The 21,431-nt window shown below is 44.3% G+C and overlaps 1 protein-coding gene across 7 annotated transcripts in view; it reads left to right on the top strand.

Moving 5' to 3' along the window:
* The window catches only part of CACNA1A (calcium voltage-gated channel subunit alpha1 A), a 301,437-nt gene that overhangs the window by 63,263 nt on the left and 216,743 nt on the right, over positions 1-21,431 (top strand). For all 7 annotated transcript variants that reach the window (XM_040346583.1, XM_040346582.1, XM_040346580.1 and 4 more), the window contains exons 6-7: positions 5,392-5,495; positions 8,712-8,827. In XM_040346583.1, coding sequence (XP_040202517.1) covers positions 5,392-5,495; positions 8,712-8,827 — 220 coding nt within the window. The remainder of the gene's footprint in view (positions 1-5,391; positions 5,496-8,711; positions 8,828-21,431) is intronic.

Genomic DNA, 21,431 nt, shown 5'->3' with positions numbered 1-21,431 from the left:
AATCTGGTTTCCGAAATATGGAATGCCCCTACTAGGAATGGTACAGTTGGGAGCTAAACATGTGGCCTCCAGCTGTAATTTGTAGTAACTCCAGAGTTTAGGCCTCACTGTGGAATGGAGAAGGTGAGATATGGTTTTCTGTGCACATCTAGCAGTGCCTGTGTGAGTGACAGCTGAGTCTCTCTCTGCTCAAGGGCAGCATCCATCCTGATAGAAAAGGAAATGGTGCACCCCTCCCCCTCCTCTCCATTCTCTGACAGGAGAGCAGCTCTCTTTCTTAGGATGCTTTCTCCTGCCGCTTGTATTTTTAGCATCAAGAAATGGGCACAGGAACCTTTCACTGCACACGTAGATGAGAGCACCACCCCCATCTCCCTGCAGGGATAGGAGGAAGGAGGAGGAGGCAACCCTCCCATAGCTAGAAACCTGAAGACTTTCATTCAGCAGTCAATGCTTTCCCCAGAAATGTCATCATCATCATCATCTGTACTGTATTGTGGGAGCTTCGTACTCACATATTCCACTGTGCCTGTCACTGGTTTATTATTACATGAACCCCCATCTTATAATTGTTCTACATCTATCACCGATCTATATTTACATGCCCTGTCATCCTATACCTGTCCTGTATTTGTCAGAATTCTATTATTACATGAACCATTATCCTATACCTGTCCTGTATTTGTCAGATCTATTATTACATGAACTATTATCCTATACCTGTCCTGTATTTGTCAGGTCTATTATTACATGAACCATTATCCTATACCTGTCCTGTATTTGTCAGATCTATTATTACATGAACCATTATCCTATACCTGTCCTGTATTTGTCAGAATTCTATTATTACATGAACCATTATCCTCTACCTGTCCTGTATTTGTCAGAGATCTATTATTACATGAACCATTATCTTCTACCTGTCCTGTATTTGTCAGATCTATTATTACATGAACCATTATCCTATACCTGTCCTGTATTTGTCATAATTATATTATTACATGAACCATTATCCTATACCTGTCCTGTATTTGTCAGAGATCTGTTATTACATGAACCATTATCCTATACCTGTCCTGTATTTGTCAGAGATCTGTTATTACATGAACCATTATCCTATACCTGTCCTGTATTTGTCAGAGATCTGTTATTACATGAACCATTATCCTATACCTGTCCTGTATTTGTCAGAGATCTGTTATTACATGAACCATTATCCTATACCTGTCCTGTATTTGTCATAGATATGTTATTACATGAACCATTATCCTATACCTGTCTCGTATTTGTCATTGATTATCACAATGACCCCACCCACCCCTTATCCCATACCTGTTCTGCATATTACATGATCTCCTATCCTATAATTTTCCCAAATCTTTCACTTATTATTATTACATGACCCCTTGTCCCATAAGTGTTCAGGATCTAGCAATGTCAATATAAATATCAAAAAAATCTATCTCATGACCCTGAAACCCCCCCCACACCTATAACTGTTTAGTACTGGGCACTGATCTATTATTACATGACCCATCTTATAATTGTACTGCATCTATAACTGATCTATTATTATATAACCCTTATAACTGTCCTATATCTTTAATTTATATATTATTACTTGGACCTTATAACTGTCCTGTATCTATACTGATCTATTATTACTTAAACCTTATAACTGTTCTGTATCTATAATCGATCTAGTATAACTGATCTATTATTATATAACCCCTATAACTGTCCTATATCTATAATTGATCTCTTAGTACATGACCCCTATAACTGTCCTGTATCTATAATTCATCTATTATTACATGACCCCTATAACTGTCCTGTATCTATAATTGATCTATTATTACTTGACTCTTATCACTGTCACATATCTATAATTTATCTATTATTACTTGGCCCTTATAACTGCCTGTATCTATAATTTATCTATTATTACTTGGCCCTTATAACTGTCCTTTATCTATAATTTATCTATTTCTACTTGACCCCTATAACTGTCCTGTATCTATAATTCATCTATTATTACTTGACTCTTATAACTGTCCTTTATCTATAATTTATCTATTATTACATGACCCCTATAAATAACTGTCCTGTATCTATAACTGATCTATTATTAGATGACCCTTATAACTGTCCTATATCTATAACTGATGTATTATTACATTGCCCCTCATCTCAAAACTATTCTGTATCTATCCATGATCTATTATTACATGACCTTTCATCTTATAACAATCCTGAATATTTTATTACATGACCTCTAGCCATATAACTCACCAGTACCTGTCATGACCCATTATCCTATAAGTGACCTGCACCTATCGCTATATCTATTGTTAGATGATCCCCTTATTCTATAATTGTTCTGAATCTATCACTAATCGATTATTACATGAACCCTAATCCTATATAGCAGTGGTCATCAACCCTGTCTCCTCAGGGCCCACTAACAGGCCAGGTTTGCAAGATAACTAAAATACATCACAGGGGATATCATTTGCTGCTCAGTGATTGCAGTATTCTAGTCTGCATCTCCCCAAGGAAATACATAAAACCTGGCCTGTTAGTGGGCCCTGAGGACAGGGTTGATTACCACTGCTATACAGTAACTGTCCTATATCTATTGCTGACCTATTATTGCTTGATCCCTCATCCTATACTTGTGCTCTATCTATTCCTGATATATTTTTACATGATTTCTTAGGCTATATTTATCACTAATATATTATTATCATCACTGATCTTTTATTACATGACCCCTAAGGCCTTTTGCACACGGTACTGATATTTGAGCATCTGCTTTTTTGGACGTAATTTCAGGCGTCTGTTTTGCATTCGCAAGCACAATACATTACCAGGGACAATTAATTAATATTTATGATCTTATGTGCATATTTGTGCACATTTGAGAGTAACAGTGCAAAATACTGACCAGGAAAGCAGATTTTCGTATATTTTTTTTTTTACTGAGGAATACTCAGCGCTTGTTTACGCACCTGTGTGCACAGGCACAGTGTAAATAATGGGATACATTTTAGCTCAGTAAGAAAAAAAATGCCGTACTGAGATTTTTCAAGCTGCAGTGTACAAGAGGCCTAATACCAATACTGCCCTGTCTATTCTATCTCTCATTTAATATTATATCTAATCTATTAAACTTTGTTTATCACTGCCTTATACTTATCACTGATCTATTATTATATTTGCCATTGTCTTATAACTGATCCCTTTCTATTACTAAATTATCAATATGTGACTCCTGATCCTTTTACTGACATGTATCTTAAATTGCTCACTATAGTTCTGAGTTTATAAATCATATTTTAAACTATTCACTAGGGATGTCCCGATACCGATACTAGTATCGGTATCGTTACCGATACCGAGCATTTCCCAAGTACTTGTACTCGGGGGGGAAATGGTCCGATGCTTTACCCCATACCTGGGCAATCATGTATCGGGTGGTGGGGGGAGTTACTAGTCTTCTCCGTGTTGTCTTCTCCCCCTCCGTGCCGCCCCCCTTCCCGTCTTGTTCCCCAGTGCTGCTCTCCCCGTGCAGCTCTCCCCCGTGCCGTCTTGTTCCCCAGTGCCGTCTTGATCCCCCGTGCTGTCTTGTTCCCCCGTGCCGTCTTGTTCCCCCGTTCCGCTCTCCCCCGTGCAGCTCTCCCCCCGTGCCGTCTTGTCCCCCTCCGTGCCGCTCTCCCCCGTGCAGCTCTCCCCCGTGCCGTCTTGTTCCCCAGTGCCGTCTTGATCCCCCGTGCTGTCTTGTTCCCCCGTGCCGTCTTGTTCCCCCGTGCCGCTCTCCCCCGTGCAGCTCTCCCCCCGTGCCGTCTTGTCCCCCTCCGTGCCGCTCTCCCCCGTGCAGCTCTCCCCCGTGCCGTCTTGTTCCCCAGTGCCGTCTTGATCCCCCGTGCCGTCTTGTTCCCCCGTGCCGTCTTGTTCCCCCGTGCCGCTCTCCCCCGTGCAGCTCTCCCCCGTGCCGTCTTGTCCCCCTCCATGCCGCTCTCCCCCATGCAGCTCCCCCCCATGCCGCTCTCCCCCCACGCCGTCTTGTCCCCTTCCGTGCAGCTCTCCCCCCCATGCCGTTTTGTCCCCCTCCGTGCAGCTCTCCCCCCCATGCCGTCTTGTCCCCCTCCGTGCAGCTCTCCCCTCCCCTCCCGCTCTCCCCCGTGCCGCTCTCCCCCCTCAATCTGTCAGGATGGAGAGCGGAGGAAGGAGCCGCTAAACCCGGCTCCTACCTTTTCCGAATTAACAGAGTCAGTGATCACTCACTGTCCATTCACATAACTGAGCATTGTAACCTGTGTTTACGATGCTTCAGTTTATGAATGGAGAGGAGCTTCTCTCCATTCATTTCAGCTGAGGCTGCTGAGAAGGGGGCTGGGAAATCTGTGTCCCTAGTCCCTTTCTCTGTCTTAAAGGGGAGATCTCAGAGGTCTGTTAAGACCCCTGATCTCTCACCAAAGCCCCCCCAACATGGCTGATTAAAAAAATGAAAAAAAAAATTGTAATAAATAATTAAAAAAAGAAAATGTAAATAATAATCAAAAAAGAAAAAAAAACACATTGACAATCCACTATTAAAAAAATAGTAAAAAAAAAAATAGTGTAAAAAATAAAAAAGTCACATGACATTAAAAAAAAGTATCGGTATTTGGTATCGACGAGTACTTGAAAAAAAGTATCGGTACTTGTACTCAGTCTCAAAAAAGTGGTATCGGGACAACCCTACTAATTACCATAGGCATGCGCAAGGGGTGTGCCAGGTGTGCCTGGGCACACCCTAATCCTGGGGTTGGCAACCTGTCAATGGTGGGCAGGTGACAGGTAAACCGCAATCCTTCCTTACCGATCCTCAGAACCTGGACAGGAGAGGTAGCGGGGTGGAATTTAGTGGAACTGATCTGTATTTTCCTCCTGCAGCAGCTGAAAGTAGGCTTCTCCTCCTCTCCCTTTTGTCAACATTCAGCTGCCACAGGAGGAAAATATAGGGGATCTGTACTGATATATGCCACCCCTCCTTTCCCTGTTCCTCTTCCTTCTGTTGCCTGGGTCCCCCATGTGCTCCCTTGCTCTCCCTTCCTCCCATTGCTTCAGGATGGAGAGCAGGGAAGAGGCCGGTAAATATGTCAAACGCATATGTGTTGGAGCTTTGGGGTGCAAACCCTAATGCCATAGGCTGCGCACACCTATGCTATTCACACATGCGTAAACAATCTGTATTCCTTTTTAGAGCTGAATTGCATACATTGAATGACAAATATACTCCATAGGGCTGAGGCTAGAGCACATAAATGTATAGGTATGTTCTCTACTTGTGTGTGTATATACAGTATAAGACAACAGTTCCTTTTACCTGTCTTCTTCTCTTTACAGAGTAATGATGTGTTTGGCAGTGCCTGGAACTGGCTGTACTTTATTCCCCTTATCATCATTGGCTCCTTCTTTATGCTTAACCTTGTTCTGGGTGTCCTTTCTGGGTAAGTAGAGGTGGAAATTAAGGAAAAACCATTGAATAATCTGTTACATTCAGCCTGGCACATCTTTCTGAGTTATGGCGATATAATCAGCTTACTACTGGTTGCAAATATGGACTTAATGGCCCAATGCTCCTCAAGGGACATTTATTTTTTTTTTTAATTAGAAAATGTCAGCCCTTACATTTTCAGCAATGTGGAATATAGGATTTTACAAGGTTATGGTTTTGTTTTTTCTATCGCAGCACACATGTATATTGTAAAGCACAGGTGTCAAACACAAGGCCCGTGGGCCAGATCCGGCCCTCGCACCTCTCCTGCAGCTGCAGGAGAGCTCCAGCCCTCCTCTGGTCCTCCTCCGGACCCTTACTTTTTGCTTTTAAGCAATGCATCCAGCTTCTTCCTAGAAGCAGCATAAAGAAAGGGGGGTACACTGTGATGTAAGGGAGAGCGGGGGACTCAACTTCTGATGGTGAGGTGGCTCTTAACATCTAATGTAAGGGGAGGGGATGCGCTGGACATCTAATCCTACAGATACAACCGGCCCTTTTGAGGACAATCATAATGCTGATGCGGCCCACAATGAAATTGAGTTTGACACCCCTGTTGTAGAGTAGGGATGAGCTGAAGCAAGTGAAACAATAAAAGTGAAAAAAGTGAAATATTCCTTTAAATTTCGTACCTAGGAGGGGTGTAAAGTATGCCTGTGAAATCGCGCACGTTTCCCGTACTTAGAACTGTCTCTGCGCAAAATGTAATTTCTGAAGGAAAAAAAAAGTAATTTAAAAATGACTCGCGGCTATAATGAATTGTCAGCAATTCAGAGAGAATTCATTCATAGAAAAAAACAAAAAAAAGCGTGGGGTCCCCCCAAATTCAATTACCAGGCCCTTCAGGTCTGGTATGGATTTTAAGGGGAACCCTGGCGTCAATTTAAAAAAAATGATGTGGAGTTCCCCCCAAATATCCATTCCAGAACCTTCAGGTCTGGTGTGGATTTTAAGAGGAACTCCACCCCAAATGTAAAAAAAAAAATGGCGTGGAGTTCCCCCAAAAATCCACACCAGACCCCTTATCCAAGCACGTAACCTGGCCTGCCGCAGAAAAGAGGGGGGACGAGAGAGCGCCCCCCCCCTCCTGAACCGTACCAGGCCACATGCCCTCAACATGGGGAGGATGTCCCCATGTTGATGGGGACAAGGGCCTCATCCCTACAACCCTTGCCCAGTAGTTGTGGGGGTCTGCCGGCGGGGGGTTTATCAGAATCTGAAAGACCCCTTTAACAAAGGGGACCCCTAGATCCTGCCCCCCCTATGTGAATTGGTAATGGGGTACATTGAACCCCTACAATTTCACGAAAGAAATGTAAATAATTGGAAAAAAAAACACACACACCGTGGAAAAAAGTCCTTTATAAAAAGAAAATCCAGCAGTGGTAATCCACTCTCGATCCCCGCTCCAACGTTGTTGGTATCCAGCGACGGGTGATCTCCACTCCACCAGGCGATGAGAAGATCATCTGGGTCCAGGATCCAGAGCGCAGCATCGCCAGCCGCCTGTCTCTGCTGGAGCTAGTGACATTTCTTATATAGGTGAGGCGGGGTCACCCGTCACGTGACCCCGCCCCCTTCTGACGCAAGGGGGAGGCCTGGGCTTCCCCAGTGACGTAGCAAAGGGTGCGTCAGAGGGGGACGGGGTCACGTGACGGATGGCCCCGCCTCACCTATATAAGAACTGTCACTAGCTTCAGCTGCGTCATTCGCCGGGCTGTCTCCAGTGGAGACACGCGGCCGGCAATGCTGCGCTCTGGATCCCGGACCTGAATGATCTTCTCATCGCTGGACCCTGGCGGAGAGGAGATCACCCCTCACTGTATACCAACAATGTTGGAGCGGGGATCGAGAGCGGATTACCACCGCTGGATTATTTATTTTTTTAATAAAGGACTTTTTTCCACGGTCTGTGTGTTTTTTTTTTTTTTATTATTTACACTTCCTTAGTGAAATGGTAGGGGTACAATGTACCCCATTACCAATTCACATAGGAGGGGGGCCAGGATCTGGGGGTCCCCTTTGTTAAGGGGTCTTCCAGATTCTGATAAGCCCCCCGCCCGCAGACCCCCACAACCACCGGGCAAGGGTTGTGGGGATGAGGCCCTTGTCCCCATCAACATAGGGACATCCTCCCCATGTTGAGGGCATGTGGCCTGGTACGGTTCAGGAGGGGGGGCGCTCTCTCGTCCCCCCTCTTTTCTGCGGCAGGCCAAGTTACGTCTGGTGTGGATTTTTGGGGGAACTCCACGCCATTTTATTTTTATTTTGGGTGGAGTTTCCCTTAAATCCACACCAGACCTGAAGGGTCTGGAATGGATATTTGGGGGGAACCCCACGTCATTTTTTTTTTTAAATTGACGGCGGGGTTCCCCTTAATATCCATACCAGACCTGAAGGGCCTGGTAATTGAATTTGGGGGGACCCCACGCTTTTTTTTTTTTATGAATGATATCTCTCTGAATTGCTGGGAGCCGACAATTCATTATAGCCGCGAGTCTATAGGAATTTTTCACTTATATTGTTTCACTTTAAGCATTATTAAATTCACTGCTCCTGAAAAAACTGCAGTTCTTAAAACTTTTTTTTGCATTGATACATGTCCCCTGGGGCAGGACTCAGGTCCCCAAACACTTTTTAGGACAATAACTTGCATATTAGCCTTTAAAATTAACACTTTAGATTTCTCCCATAGACTTTAACAGGGTGTTCCACGGCTTTTCGAATTTGCCACGAACACCCCAAATTGTTCGTTGTTAGGCGAACAGGCAATGTTCGAGTCGAACATGAGTTCGACTCGAACTCGAAGCTCATCCCTATTGTAGAGCATTGCAATGTGTCATATGTGTTGGTGTGCCATTCAAAAAAAGGCAACGCCCATATAAAATGCATTGCAATAAAACACGTAGTACCGCTCTCGTTACCGTAGCACGCAATGTGTGAACAGGTCCTAAATAAAAACTCTGCTCTGTGTTCCCCATATCCATCAGTCAAAACTGAAATCTGCTCTGCAAAATGACAGTTGGGCAATAAAGGTGAGGAGCTGATTGGTAGATGTGGGGCGATGCAGAAAACGGTTCTGATTTAAGCGGAACGAGCTCAGCTCTGTTTTTCTCCTGCAGGTTTTTTAAGGAATTGTTGTGCTTACAGATATCTTTGTGTGCCACAGGGAGTTTGCCAAAGAGAGAGAGCGTGTAGAGAACCGGAGGGCATTCATGAAACTGAGGAGACAGCAGCAGATTGAAAGAGAGTTAAATGGCTACATGGAATGGATATCCAAAGCAGGTGGGTTCAAAGATGTCCTAAACAACACAACATACTAAATGTGTATATATGTGTACCTATGTGTGTGTGTATGTGCATATATAGATTTATATATATCTATATACTGTACATATATCTATATATCATGTACACACACAGATTCAGGAACGGAAAGCAATACACAATACACCAGCCCACAGTTCCATGTGACCAAACTCTGACAAGCTTGTTAGAACAATAACATTTCTGTCTTGGCACAGCTGCCAGCTGAATGTCGTTTTGAGACCCACGGGCAGAATGCAGACTGCAGTCAATGTTGATGTTCTTTTTTTTTTAAAAGGACTATTTGAAGCTAAGCAGCCCCCGGAGGCTCGCAAATATTTACTGCAGTGTTGTCCCCGTTGGCAAACACCAGAGCTGCCTGCATGCCAGACAGCTGGCCAGTTGCAGCCAGAGCTGACAACTTGATGTTTTGTGTGTATACAGGTTAGGTAATCACCTAACAACTTATGTCTGTCTGTCTGTCTAATGAGATGTTTGTCTCTACACAAAGTCTTAACAAAGGTGTCACAGACTGGCAGCTACACTCCTTAATATTTGTTAACTATGGATAATCCATTAAGTAAGAATAAAGATGGCCACACACCGATCATTTGATTGCCTTCTGTTGAAGGGACATGTTAAAAAACTTCTCTACCCTCTCTAATTCCTTCAACTATTATCATGGCCCTCAACAACTTCACAACCCGACACTTCTCCCCTTGGGACTTAAGGGCCATTATATTCATCCTCACCCTAGTAGTCTTAAAGCGGGAGTTCACCCATAAATGCTGTTTTTGCTCTTTTACCCTTAGATGGATGCTCATTTAGTCTAGGGGAATCGGCTAGTTGTTTTAAAATCCGAGCATTACTTACCGTTGTAGAGGGCGATCTTCTCCGCCACTTCCGGGTATGGGTCTTCAGGAGTGGGCGTTCCTTCTTGATTGACAGTCTTCCGACAGGCTTCCGACGGTCGCATCCATCGCGTCACGAGTATCCGAAAGAAGCCGAACGTCGGTGCGGCTCTATACTGCGCCTGCGCACCGACGTTCGGCTACTTTCGGAAAATCGTGACGCGATGGATGCGACCGTCGGAAGCCTTTCGGAAGCCTGTCGGAAGACTGTCAATCAAGAAGGAACGCCCAGTCCCGCAGCCCATACCAGGAAGTGGCGGAGAAGATCGCCCTCTACAACGGTAAGTAATGCTCGGATTTTAAAACAACTAGCCGATTCCCCTAGACTAAATGAGCATCCATCTAAGGGTAAAAACAGCATTTTACCAGTGAACCTCCGCTTTAAGCCTGGTACACACGATCAGATTGTTGGCCAACAAAGCATCAGACTTTTGTCCGAAGGGCATTTGCCAGGATCTTGTCTTGCAAACTAACGGTACACAATTGTCTGCCAACAAACACAAATGTAATGACGTACTACGAGGAATTTCAGCTCTTGAGCACCACCCTTTGGATCCCTTCTACTAATTTCATGTTTGGTGAGCATTGATTCCAAGCATGTGTGTTTGTACTTTCAACTTTTCTGTGAGGGACTTGTGTACAGACGATACGAAAATCAAACAACAGACCGTTGTCTGCCGAAAATTTACTAACCTGCCATCCAACATTTGTTGGCCGAAAGTTGGACAACAATTGTGTGAAGGAGCGTACTAACGGTCAGATTTTCAGCCAACAGTCTTTCATTAGACAATCCCCTGCCAACAATCGGATCATGTGTACGAGGTTTAGTTTAAGGCAGGCCATACATGGTTAGAATTCCAAACAATTTTTTTTTCGAAAATCTTTTCAAAGAATTTTAGTTTGAATTTCGCAACATTAGTGGGACACAGCAATGGCCGATTTTCGTGCGGCTATCGAATTTGAGTGATCAGAGATGTTGGAAATTTTTCGAAAAACAATTTTCTAATCAATGATGGGAGTATCGTGTGAGAAATATAATTGAAAAAGGGATGCACATGAGTGCAAGAAAAGAAAACTCCCGGAAAGAAAAGAAAACTCCCGAAAAGAAAAGAAGATTCCCAGACATGAAAATTCTTTTATGTAGGTACATGAGGTGAAATTGAAGGCTTGGTTGGTCGAATTTCGAAAATCAATGGTGGCACCATCGGATCACAAAACGCACAAAATTTCTGATTTTGAAAAGAAAATTTGTTTGGAATTCGACCGTGTATGGCCAGCCTTAGTTACTACTTACTTCCGTGTGCTTATGTAATGCCTGCCCGAATGTTTTAAGAGAAGGGTTTTTCTTAGGTGTATCAGGTACTTTTATTAACAGCTTGTAGATCTTTTGCTCTCCCTTCCATGGTACCATTTTTATCACGTTTCTATGCCAAACCAACATCCCTGTGGCCCTTTTCTTTCTTCTCCTTTTCATCTTACTTTCTTCTTATACCGCTTTCTTTGTCTACCCTACTTTAATACCCCCCCCCCCCTTTTCCCCGTCCCTTTCCCCATCCCTGTCCCTTTTCCATCCCATTCCCTTTCTCTCTTTGCCACTTTTTTCCAAATCCATCATAATGATCCAAGCAGTTATATCCTTGTTGTGCTCCCCTTTTTTCCTTTGAAAATTTTTCTTATGACAAACAATGCTACTCCATTTACATATAATGTTCATTCGATTACCTTCTTGGCAAGAATGTTTTACTTTATTGCATAACCATATGTAACTTGTCTTATGTTATAGATAATATCCTTGATATTTCTGTTTGTCATACAATAAAGCCTATTATATATAAAAAATAAAATCTTGATCATCGGGTTCAGCCACTAATCAGTGAATTCTGCAGTCAGCTGTCAGAATATGGTGTCCTGGAGGGGGAGGTTCCTCCATCCACCGCATTTGTGTGAATGAAGGAACCTGTTAGTTTTTTCATTCAGCCCACTGGCTGCACAGAAGAAACGAATGCCTCGTTTCCACTGAACGGAGCGGTTTAGGTCAGTAAATTTGGAACGGTTAGAATGGACCGGTCTATTCTGCTGAGCGTTTCCACTGCAAATCGGACCGTCAGAGACCATACAGGGTTTAGAAAAAATGCCTAGCACGTCCACCAATCAGTGGAATGTATTGCAGCTCCGCCCTAACCGAACCGTTCCATTTTCTATGGCCCCACATCTGAAGCAGGACCCAGAATGGTCCGGTACGGTTCGGTTTTATGGCACACTTTTATAATGGAAACACCCAAAATAGCGTACCGTACCGAACCGTACCGAACGGATCCGCTCAGTGGAAACGAGGCATAACAGTGCATGGTCAACGTTATCACATCACTGGCCTTGGAATGGCCATGGCATTAATTGTTGGCTTTGGAATCACCATGGCATTTATCCTTTACAAAGGGTGAGCAAGGCAAATCCACTTGGTAATTGGGCATAACTGTAAAATTCTGGTGGAGATATCTCACTACTAAAGTATTTGGGTGTCAGAAAGATTTTGGAGAAGGAGTAATACACATGCATTTTAGCTAATATGGCCAGCGATGGTAATTGAATAAGGCGAGGACATGAATATCTCCAGTTTTAGGAAGAAAGAAGGAAGCAAATTTCCTTCCTGCAACCACGGGCTAACAGTAGTGTTGACAGGGGAATCCCTCCCGTAAGCCATTGACAAGGATTACTAGTAGCGGCTGTAACAGCTGCTTGCAATCATCGCATGTAATATCCGGCAGGTTAATTGTACACAAGTTGATCGATCAATCAGCTTGGATACTTTTAGCCTGCCCATACATTGTTTGAATCTTGGCCGGTTTGTGCTGAACCAACCAAGATTCAAACCATCTATGGCTGGCTTTAGTAGTGCTGTTAATTCGTTTTTTGGTACCTCTTGACTGCCACACTAAAAATTGAATAACGTTTCTATATAGTGTTATATCTGTTACAAAATCACTGGTTCAGTGTAAGGTGAACCTCTTTTTACAAAGTCATAAACCAATATTATTATGGATTAGATGACACTATAAGGTCCATGTACATGACCAGTGTAGATAAGATGTCCCACCTTGTTTTGTGTCTGCCCGACACCCCCCTTGCTATTAACTAAATGAATGAGACCACACATGAATTGGAGTACAAATGGCAATAGCAGACTTTTTATTAACAAAAACAACTTATCAGCCTGTTGGTCTTATGACGGCACCCAGAATTCCAACTTGTTCCACTTGTAACACTGCAGGACCTTTTACCATACCAGGCTTTCAGCCGTCATACACCAGATCAGAGACAACCCACACCCGCAGTGCAACCATTACTGTATTCCAGCTAACTTTAGTAACTAGAATACACCAGAGGGGCACATACCACCGATGAGGCCCCAACACTTCCATCTCAACCATATTTTCTTCCACCGTCAAAAGACCAACCACCGCCACGCGATCAGCTGCCATGATGTCCTTTGCTTTATCTGCAAAGAGATAAAGCAAACCATCCAGACAAAACACAGGGAGGGTGGGTGGGAAACTGCCTGCTTGACACCTGTCCCTTCTCTGCTGTCCAGGAGACCCCATCTATCCCTTAACTGACTACCACAAACCCCTCCTCATCCTGTTGCTCCAACCAATCCACCTCTCCCCCATTCTCCACCTACAATCCTTAACCCCATAGGTGCTTCCCCTTCTCACGCGGTCATGCCGGCCCTGTACTATCGTTCATTTTATTTTCTCTCGCTCCGGGCCTTACTGTCTTATTTCCTGAGAGGAATCCAGCATCCCTCAGAAGCATCTGAGTCTGGAGATTGGGGAATATGTTGCAAGCAAATAAAAAATTGTCAATACTTAAAGATTATCCCTTCACATATCCTGCAAAGTAATTGTATTGCTTTTCGATACATCTGGAATAAGCATGTAGCAATTGAAGTCACCATCATTTTTTTCAGGTCTGTGAAAGTGTTAAAAGCATTTGATTGGCATGACAGCTAGTCAACTAGCATGATCTGAAGAAGTCAAAAATGGCAGGCCTTGTGTTTCTCATAGCAACCTCTGTGTCTCCCAGTCCCACCACCTTTGCAAAATAACTTGCATGTAAATGTGGAGAAAAATATAAAGGCCTTTGGAATTTATATACTAAACCATACTATTACGTGTATTAGCCACATGCATTTATCAGAATACAATATTTCTCTGCCACAGTGGTCCTTATCTCTTAGAAAAATGTCAACATTTGCATTCACCATCCCCCCAAGCACATGTAACACAGTACATTAGATCTCTATTCTGAATTCTCAGCACTTGTAGTTTTTGGTGTAACTGAACATCCTATAGCAGTGATGGCGAACCTTGGCACTCTAGATGTCTTGGAACTACATTTCCCACGATGCTCATGCACTCTGCAGTGTAGTTGAGCATCATGGGAAATGTAGTTCCAAAACATCTGGGGTGCCAAGGTTTACCATCACTGTCCTATAGCTTCTCTATCTATTCCTTTGTTGTTAGGGGCCGCTAACACTAAATTACCCCATATTACAAACTCGTCCTCCCTCTCAAAGTCTAAACACTTAAATGTAACCATAAACTAATGCCTTAGGCCCAGATTCACAGAGAGCGGGCGCACATTACGCCACCGTAGCGCAAATAAAATACGCTACGCCGACGCAGCGCAGAGAGGCAAGCATGGAATTCACAAAGGCACTGCTCCCAAAATTGCGATGGGTTTCGAAGGCGTAAGCCGGCGTAGGTGGAAGTGGGCATGAGCCATGCAAATGAGGTGTGACCCCATGCAAATGATGGTCCGAGTGCCAGACAGATACGTATCACGAATTGCGCATGCGCCAAGACGTGGACGCATCTCTCTGCGCATGCTCACAACCTTGTCGGAACAACTACCTAAGATACGCCGGATCACTGCGTACGCCATGAACGTAACCTACGCCCAGCCAGACACACGTCCAACGTAAAATACGCCGGCTTGAGTTCCCTGGTGCAGACCTTTCATGTCTGCTGCTGGGTTACACCTGCTTTATGGGGCTTAACTTTACGCCGGACGTACAACTTGTGCGCACCTCTCGTAACCTGCGTCGGGCGCACGCAGGTTCGTGAATCGCCGTATTTCCCTCATTTGCATGTTTGAATGACTAATCAATGGGAGCGGCACCATGCTCCCAGCCTAAATGTGAGCCCACTCTACGCCGGCGTAAGCATGATATGTCGGCGAGGTGTAGCCTGTTTTTGGGCGCATCTCTGTTTGTGGGTCTAGCGTACAGATACGACGGCGCACATTTGCACTTACGCCGGCGTATCTTGAGATACCTCGGCGCAAGTGCTTTGTAAATCCGGGCCCTAATTTCTAACATCCTCCATACAATACTCCTCTCCTACTGTGGACCCTACACACACATTTATAAAGAAGTGAAAGTGACTTTCAACCAACATTCTCTGGTGGAGAATCAATCACTGTCTTTTAAAGCACAAGGAACTGGAAGATTCTCCCACAGTGAATGGTTGCTGAAGTTCAGATCCACAGCTTTATAAATAAACTCCCTAAAAAGAATAAAATAAAACAATCCATCCCTAAATTAAACAAAGATATATTTATATTTTTTAGCAATTATATTTTGGTTATGTGATTTATATCCTGCTTTTTCGCAGTGCAAAGCCCTGGTCTGTGGTTGGCGCTAAGTGTAAGTGTGTCAGGTGACCTTTTGACCTTTGCCTCTTACACACGACCGGTTTTCCAGATGGGAAAACTGCAAAGAGAGCTTTTGGCGGGAATCCCAGCCGTGTGTATGCTCCTCACAGTTTTTCCAACGGGAAAACTGCCCTAAAACCGCCAGACAAAAAGAGAGAACCAGCTCTCTTTTTTCCCGCCGGAAAAACTGGCAGGCTTTTGCCCGATGGTTTTTGTCAGTTTTCCTGTCAGGGAAAACCGACCGTGTGTAGGGGGAAAGACTGCCCGAGCAGGTTCTCGGCTTTCCTCTCTGGATTTCCGACGGCATTACATTATTAAATATATTTTTTATATTATTTATTATCGGGTTGATTGCTTATGAACTGCAACTACCAACACCTGTAAGACAGGCCATACATGGGTCGATTTTGAAAGAATTTTCTTTCGAAAATCTTATCTAAGAATTTTTGTTCGTATTCCACACCATTAGTGGGCTGCAGCAACAGCAGATATTCGTGCGGCCATTCAATTTTAATAATCGGACATGTTGGAAATTAAAAAAAAAAAACTATTTTCTAATCAATGATGGGAGAATCGTGCGAGAAATGTAATTGAAAAATAAATGCGCATGTGCAAGAAAAGAAAATTCCCAGAAAGAAAAGAAGATTCCCAGACACGAAAATTATTTTCTGTAGGAACATGAGGTGAAATTGAAGGTTTGGTTGGTCGAATTTCAAAATCAATGGTGGCCTAAGGTAAAAAAGAATAGGAAACAAAACTGCACAGTGGGTGGCTTAGGATTAGGATTCGCACTGGGGCAGATTCAGATAGAGATACGACGGCGTATCTCCTGATACGCCGTCGTATCTCTGAGATCCGACGGTCGGATCTATGCGACTGATTCATAAGAATCAGTTCCGCATAGATCTCCCTTAGATCCGACAGGTGTATGTGACTTACACCGTCGGATCTTAGGCTGCAATCTCCCGCCGGCCGCTAGGTGGCGCTTACATTTGTATACGCAACGAATATGCAAATGAGGAGATCCGCCAATTCAAAAGCGAACGCCCGCCCGTTGCTTTTTTTTTACGTCGTTTGCGTTCGGCTTTTTCCGGCGGATAATTACCCCTGCTATATGCGGCGTATCCTATGTTAAGTATGGCCGTCGTTCCCGCGCCGAGTTTTGAAATTTTACGTCGTTTGCGTAAGTCGGTTGTGAATACGGATGGACGTAATTTTCGTTCCCGTCGAAACCAATGAAGTCCTAGCGACATCATTTGGAGCAATGCACGCTGGGAAATTTAGCCGGCGGCGCATGCGCAGTTAAATCGGCACGGGGACGCGCCAGATTTAAATACTACACTCCCCCTTGCCGCGGAATTTGAATTCCGCCGGGGGATTTACGATCCGCTGGCGCAAGTTTCGAGGTAAGTGCTTTCTGAATACAGCACTAGCCTCTCAAACTTGCGCCGGCGGATCGTAAATCAGATAGATTACGCGGATCTAAAGATCCGCTAATCTATCTGAATCTACCCCACTGTGTTTACACCGTTGTTCCAGGAAGTCATTACCTGAACTTTTTCAGTATAGTCAAGCCGCCTGTTATTCAAGCATATGTAAACAACACAAACCTGCCCATTGTGGAAATTTATGACGCATGGCTTGGAAGCTTGTTTCTGTGTAATGATGGCTTAGGCTTTTTTTCTGCTTATTCCATAGACCAGATCTGCTTATATGCTTTTCCATCACACCAGAATAGTCTGTAGTGCCCCCTCTTGGGGATTCTTATAACGCACAAAAGACAAAATCATAATGAGCTGAATGGTATTGGCAGCTCCCACCAATAAGAGAAGAATCAGCAATCAATATCACTCATGCATGTTTAACCTCAGATAAACCATGCACAGCTAAAAAAATGAGGAGGCTCAAACCCATAAAAGTTTATACTATATCCTTACTGTAGTTGGTGACCTCCATCTGAAAATACTAGTTGCCTTGATTTCATGTTGATTTCTCCGTATTGCTACACATTGTAGACAATGACAGTGATGTTTGAAGAATTGAGGATAACAGCCTTTCTGTCCGAAGGTTGTTCTTATCACAAGGCCAGAATTGTGGGCCAGTGAATAGGGCAGCAGGTTTACAGGATATAACACCATCATTCATATGCACCAGGGCAACATGGTATACTGGACAGGCAGAATGCTGGAAAAGGCAATTCCCTTAGCCATGCATACACATTCCTGTATGTGAACTAGGATGCGGACTAGGCATGTCTGCAGGAATGCTAGAGGAACTTTTTAAATGTAACTTAAAGTGTCTAAATATTTTTTTTGTGAACTATAGGGAAATTTGCACTAGCAGTATCCTTAATGATCCGGTAGACCCCAAGGGCCCTTTCACACGGGGCCTCCGTGTGTCCGTCAAGCTCAGCGGGGATCCTCCGTAAAAATCCCCACTGAGCCGTCGGCTGACAGGCGGGCCCCGCACACTGTGCAGGGACCTCCCTGTCTTTCCTCCGCTCTCCCCTATGGGGGGATCGGATGAACACGGACCGTATGTCCGTGTTCACCCGATCCGATCCGCCAGACGGAAGAAAAATAGGATTTTCTTCCGTCCGAAAAATTGGATTTTTTGCGGAGGCAGGTGATTACAGGTGTCAGCGGATGGTCATCCGCTGACACCCGCAATCATATAGGGACCAATGTATGTCCCGTTTTCATCCGCAACGGATGGATGAAAATGCGGATATATGGGGGCAGATCCACAAAGAGAGATACGCTACGCCGCTGTAACTTACTTGTGTTATCTTCGAATCCTTAAAGATTTTGCGCCGTAAGTTACGGCGGCGTAGTCTATCTCTGGCGGCGGAATTCAAATCGGCGATTAGGGGGCGTGTTTCATTTAAATTAAGCGCGTCCCCGCGCCGAATGAACTGTGCCGTGCATTGCGCTAAATGACGTCGCTAGGACGTTATTTTTTTTAACATAGACGTGAATTACGTCCATCCTGATTCACGGACGACTTACGCAAAAAAAAAAATTTTAATTAAACGCGGGAACGACGGCCAAACTTAACATGGCAAGTCTAACTATACGCCGCAAAACACCAGCTTTAACTATACGCCGGAAAACGCCGACGACGTAAGAGAATGCGACGGCCGCGCGTACCTTCGTGGATCGTCAGAAATAGCTAATTTGCATACCCGACGCGGAAAACGACGCAAACTCCACCCAGCGGACGCCGAAGTATTGCATATAAGATCGGAAGGCGTACGAAGCCGTATGCCTGTCGGATCTAACCCAGATGTCGTTGTGTCTTGGTTTGAGGATTCAAACTAAAGATACGACGCAGGAAATTTGAAAGTACGCCGGCGTATCAGTAGATACGCCGGCATACTCTCTCTGTGGATCTGCCCCACGGTCCGCACATGTGAAAGGGGCCCAAGCCATGCATTCTGGGTATCCTGGACGACCTGCAAGTGGAAAGCTTCAATAGAGAGGCCATTACTCAAGCCCTGTTTCAGGCTCCTAGGCTTATCCTTATACAGTGAGGAAAAAAAGATTATTTGATCCCCTGCTGATTTTGTACGTTTGTCCACTGACAAAGAAATGATCAGTCTATATATTTTGAAGGTAGGTTTATTTTAACAGTGATAGACAGAATAACAACACAAATATCCAGACAAATGCATTTAAAAAAAGTTATAAATTGATTTTCATTTTAATGAGTAAAATAAATATTTGATCCCCTATTAATCAGCAAGATTTCTGGCTCCCAGGTGTCTTCTATGTAGGTAACAAGCTGAGATTAGGAGCACCCTCTTAAAGGGAGTGCTCGTAATGTCAGTTTGTTACCTGTATAAGGCTGGGTTCACACTACGATTTTCCGGTCCGTCAGCCACATACGATTTATATGAAAAAACGTATGCGGCTGAAACGGACGTAACCGTATGGAACCGCACATATGTGCGTTTTCCATTGACATTAATGTTAAAAAAAAACGTATGCGTTTGCCATACTGTTTAAAAAACGGCCGCAAAACCGTGGTTGAACACGGTTTTGCGTACGTTTAAAAAACGTTTTGCCAGCAAATCGTATGCACCCGGATGCATCTGAGTGCATACGATTTGCAATGCATTGTCTATGTATGCGTTTTCCCGTACGGGCCCGTACGTTTTCAATACTGAAAACGTATGCGGCTGACGGACGGGAAAATCGTAGTGTGAACCCAGCCTAAAAGACACCAGTCCACAGAAGCAATTAATCGATCAATCAGATTCCAATCTCTCCACCATGGCCAAGTAGAAAGAGCTGTTCAAGGATGTCAGGGACAAGATTATAGACCTACCCAAATTTGGAATGGGCTACAAGACCATCGCCAAGCAGCTTGGTGAGAGGGTGACAACAGTTGGTGTGATTATTCGCAAATGGAAGAAACACAAAATAACTGTCAATCTCCCTCGGTCTGGGGCTCCATACAAGATCTCACCTTGTGGAGTTTCAATGATCATGAGAATGGTGAGGAATCAGCCCAGAGCTACACAGGAGAATCTTGTCAATGATCTCAAGGCAGCTGGGACCATAGTCACCAAGAAAACAATTGTTCATTGTTCGCTGTGAAGGACTAAAATCCAGCAGCGCCCGCAAGGTCTCGCTGCACAAGAAAGCACATGTACAGGTCTGTATGAAGTCTGCTAATGAACATCTATATGATTCAGAGGAGAACTGGGTGAACATGTTGTGGTCAGATGAGACCAAAATCGAGCTCTTTGGCATCAACTCAACTGGCCGTGTTTGGAGGAGGAGGAATACTGCCTATGACCCCAAGAACACCATCCCTACCTTCAAACATGGAGGTGCAAACATTTTGGTTTGGGGGTGTTTTTCTGCTAAGGGAACAGGACAACTTCACTGCATCAAAGGGACGATGGACAGGGCCATGTACCGTCAAATCTTGGCTTCCTTGAAAATGGGTCGTGGATGGGTATTCCAGCATAACAATGACCCATAACACATGGCCAAGGCAACAAAGGAGTGACTCCAGAAGAAGCACATTAAGATACTGGAGTGGTCTAGCCAGTCTCCAGACCTTGATCCCATAGAAAATATGTGGTGGGAGCTAAAGGTTCAAGTTACCAAATGTCAGCCTCAAAATCTTAATGACTTGGAGAGGATCTGCAAAGAGGAGTGGGACAAAATCCCTCCTGAGATGTGTGCAAACCTGGTGGCCAACTACAAGAAAGAAGACTGTGCAGAGACCGCCCTGTCTTTCCTCCGCTCTCCCCTATGGGGAATCGGATGAATACGGACCGTGTGTCCGTATTCATCCGATCCGTTCCGCCAGACAGAAGAAAAATAGTGTTTTCTTCCGTCCGAAAAAGCGGATCTTTGCGGACGCGGATGTTTGCGGACGTTAGCGGATGCATCATCCGCTAACGTCTGCAATCCCATAGGGAGGCATTACAAGTCCGTTTACGGACTTGTAAAAAACAGACCGTTTGTCCGCATGTGTGAAAGGGCCCTAAGTCCCCAACACACCTCAAGTTTCCCTGTTGTCTGCTCAGACACTGGTTGATAGCGGCGAGATTGGTTATTCCGCGACATTGGCGATCAATGCAATCTCCATCAGTGAATGAATGGGTAGTGGAAATGGACTCTATTGAGAGGATGGAGACCCTCCTGGCACACAAATTGGATACATATGAAAGATGCTGTCAGACATGGGTCCCCTGGAGGACATTTAGGGAATCAACAGGAAACTAGAAGGTTTAATGGGAACTAGAGTAGAATTTAAACTCGACACAATAAGACTTCAGTATATGACGTCAAGGTGTTGCCATCTTTCCTTTGCTTCTTCTCCCCCCCCCCCCTATTTATTTTTCTTGTTTTTTGTTTAATGTTTTAGTTTGTACAAAGTATTTGTAAAGGCCCATACACACGATCAGACTTTTTGTCAACAACGGTCCGATGGACGTG

The sequence above is a fragment of the Rana temporaria genome, chromosome 3 (assembly GCF_905171775.1).
Source record: "Rana temporaria chromosome 3, aRanTem1.1, whole genome shotgun sequence".
Taxonomy (NCBI): Eukaryota; Metazoa; Chordata; class Amphibia; order Anura; family Ranidae; genus Rana; species Rana temporaria.
Note: the sequence above shows the minus strand (reverse complement) of the source record. Positions and strands in the feature narration are given on the sequence as shown.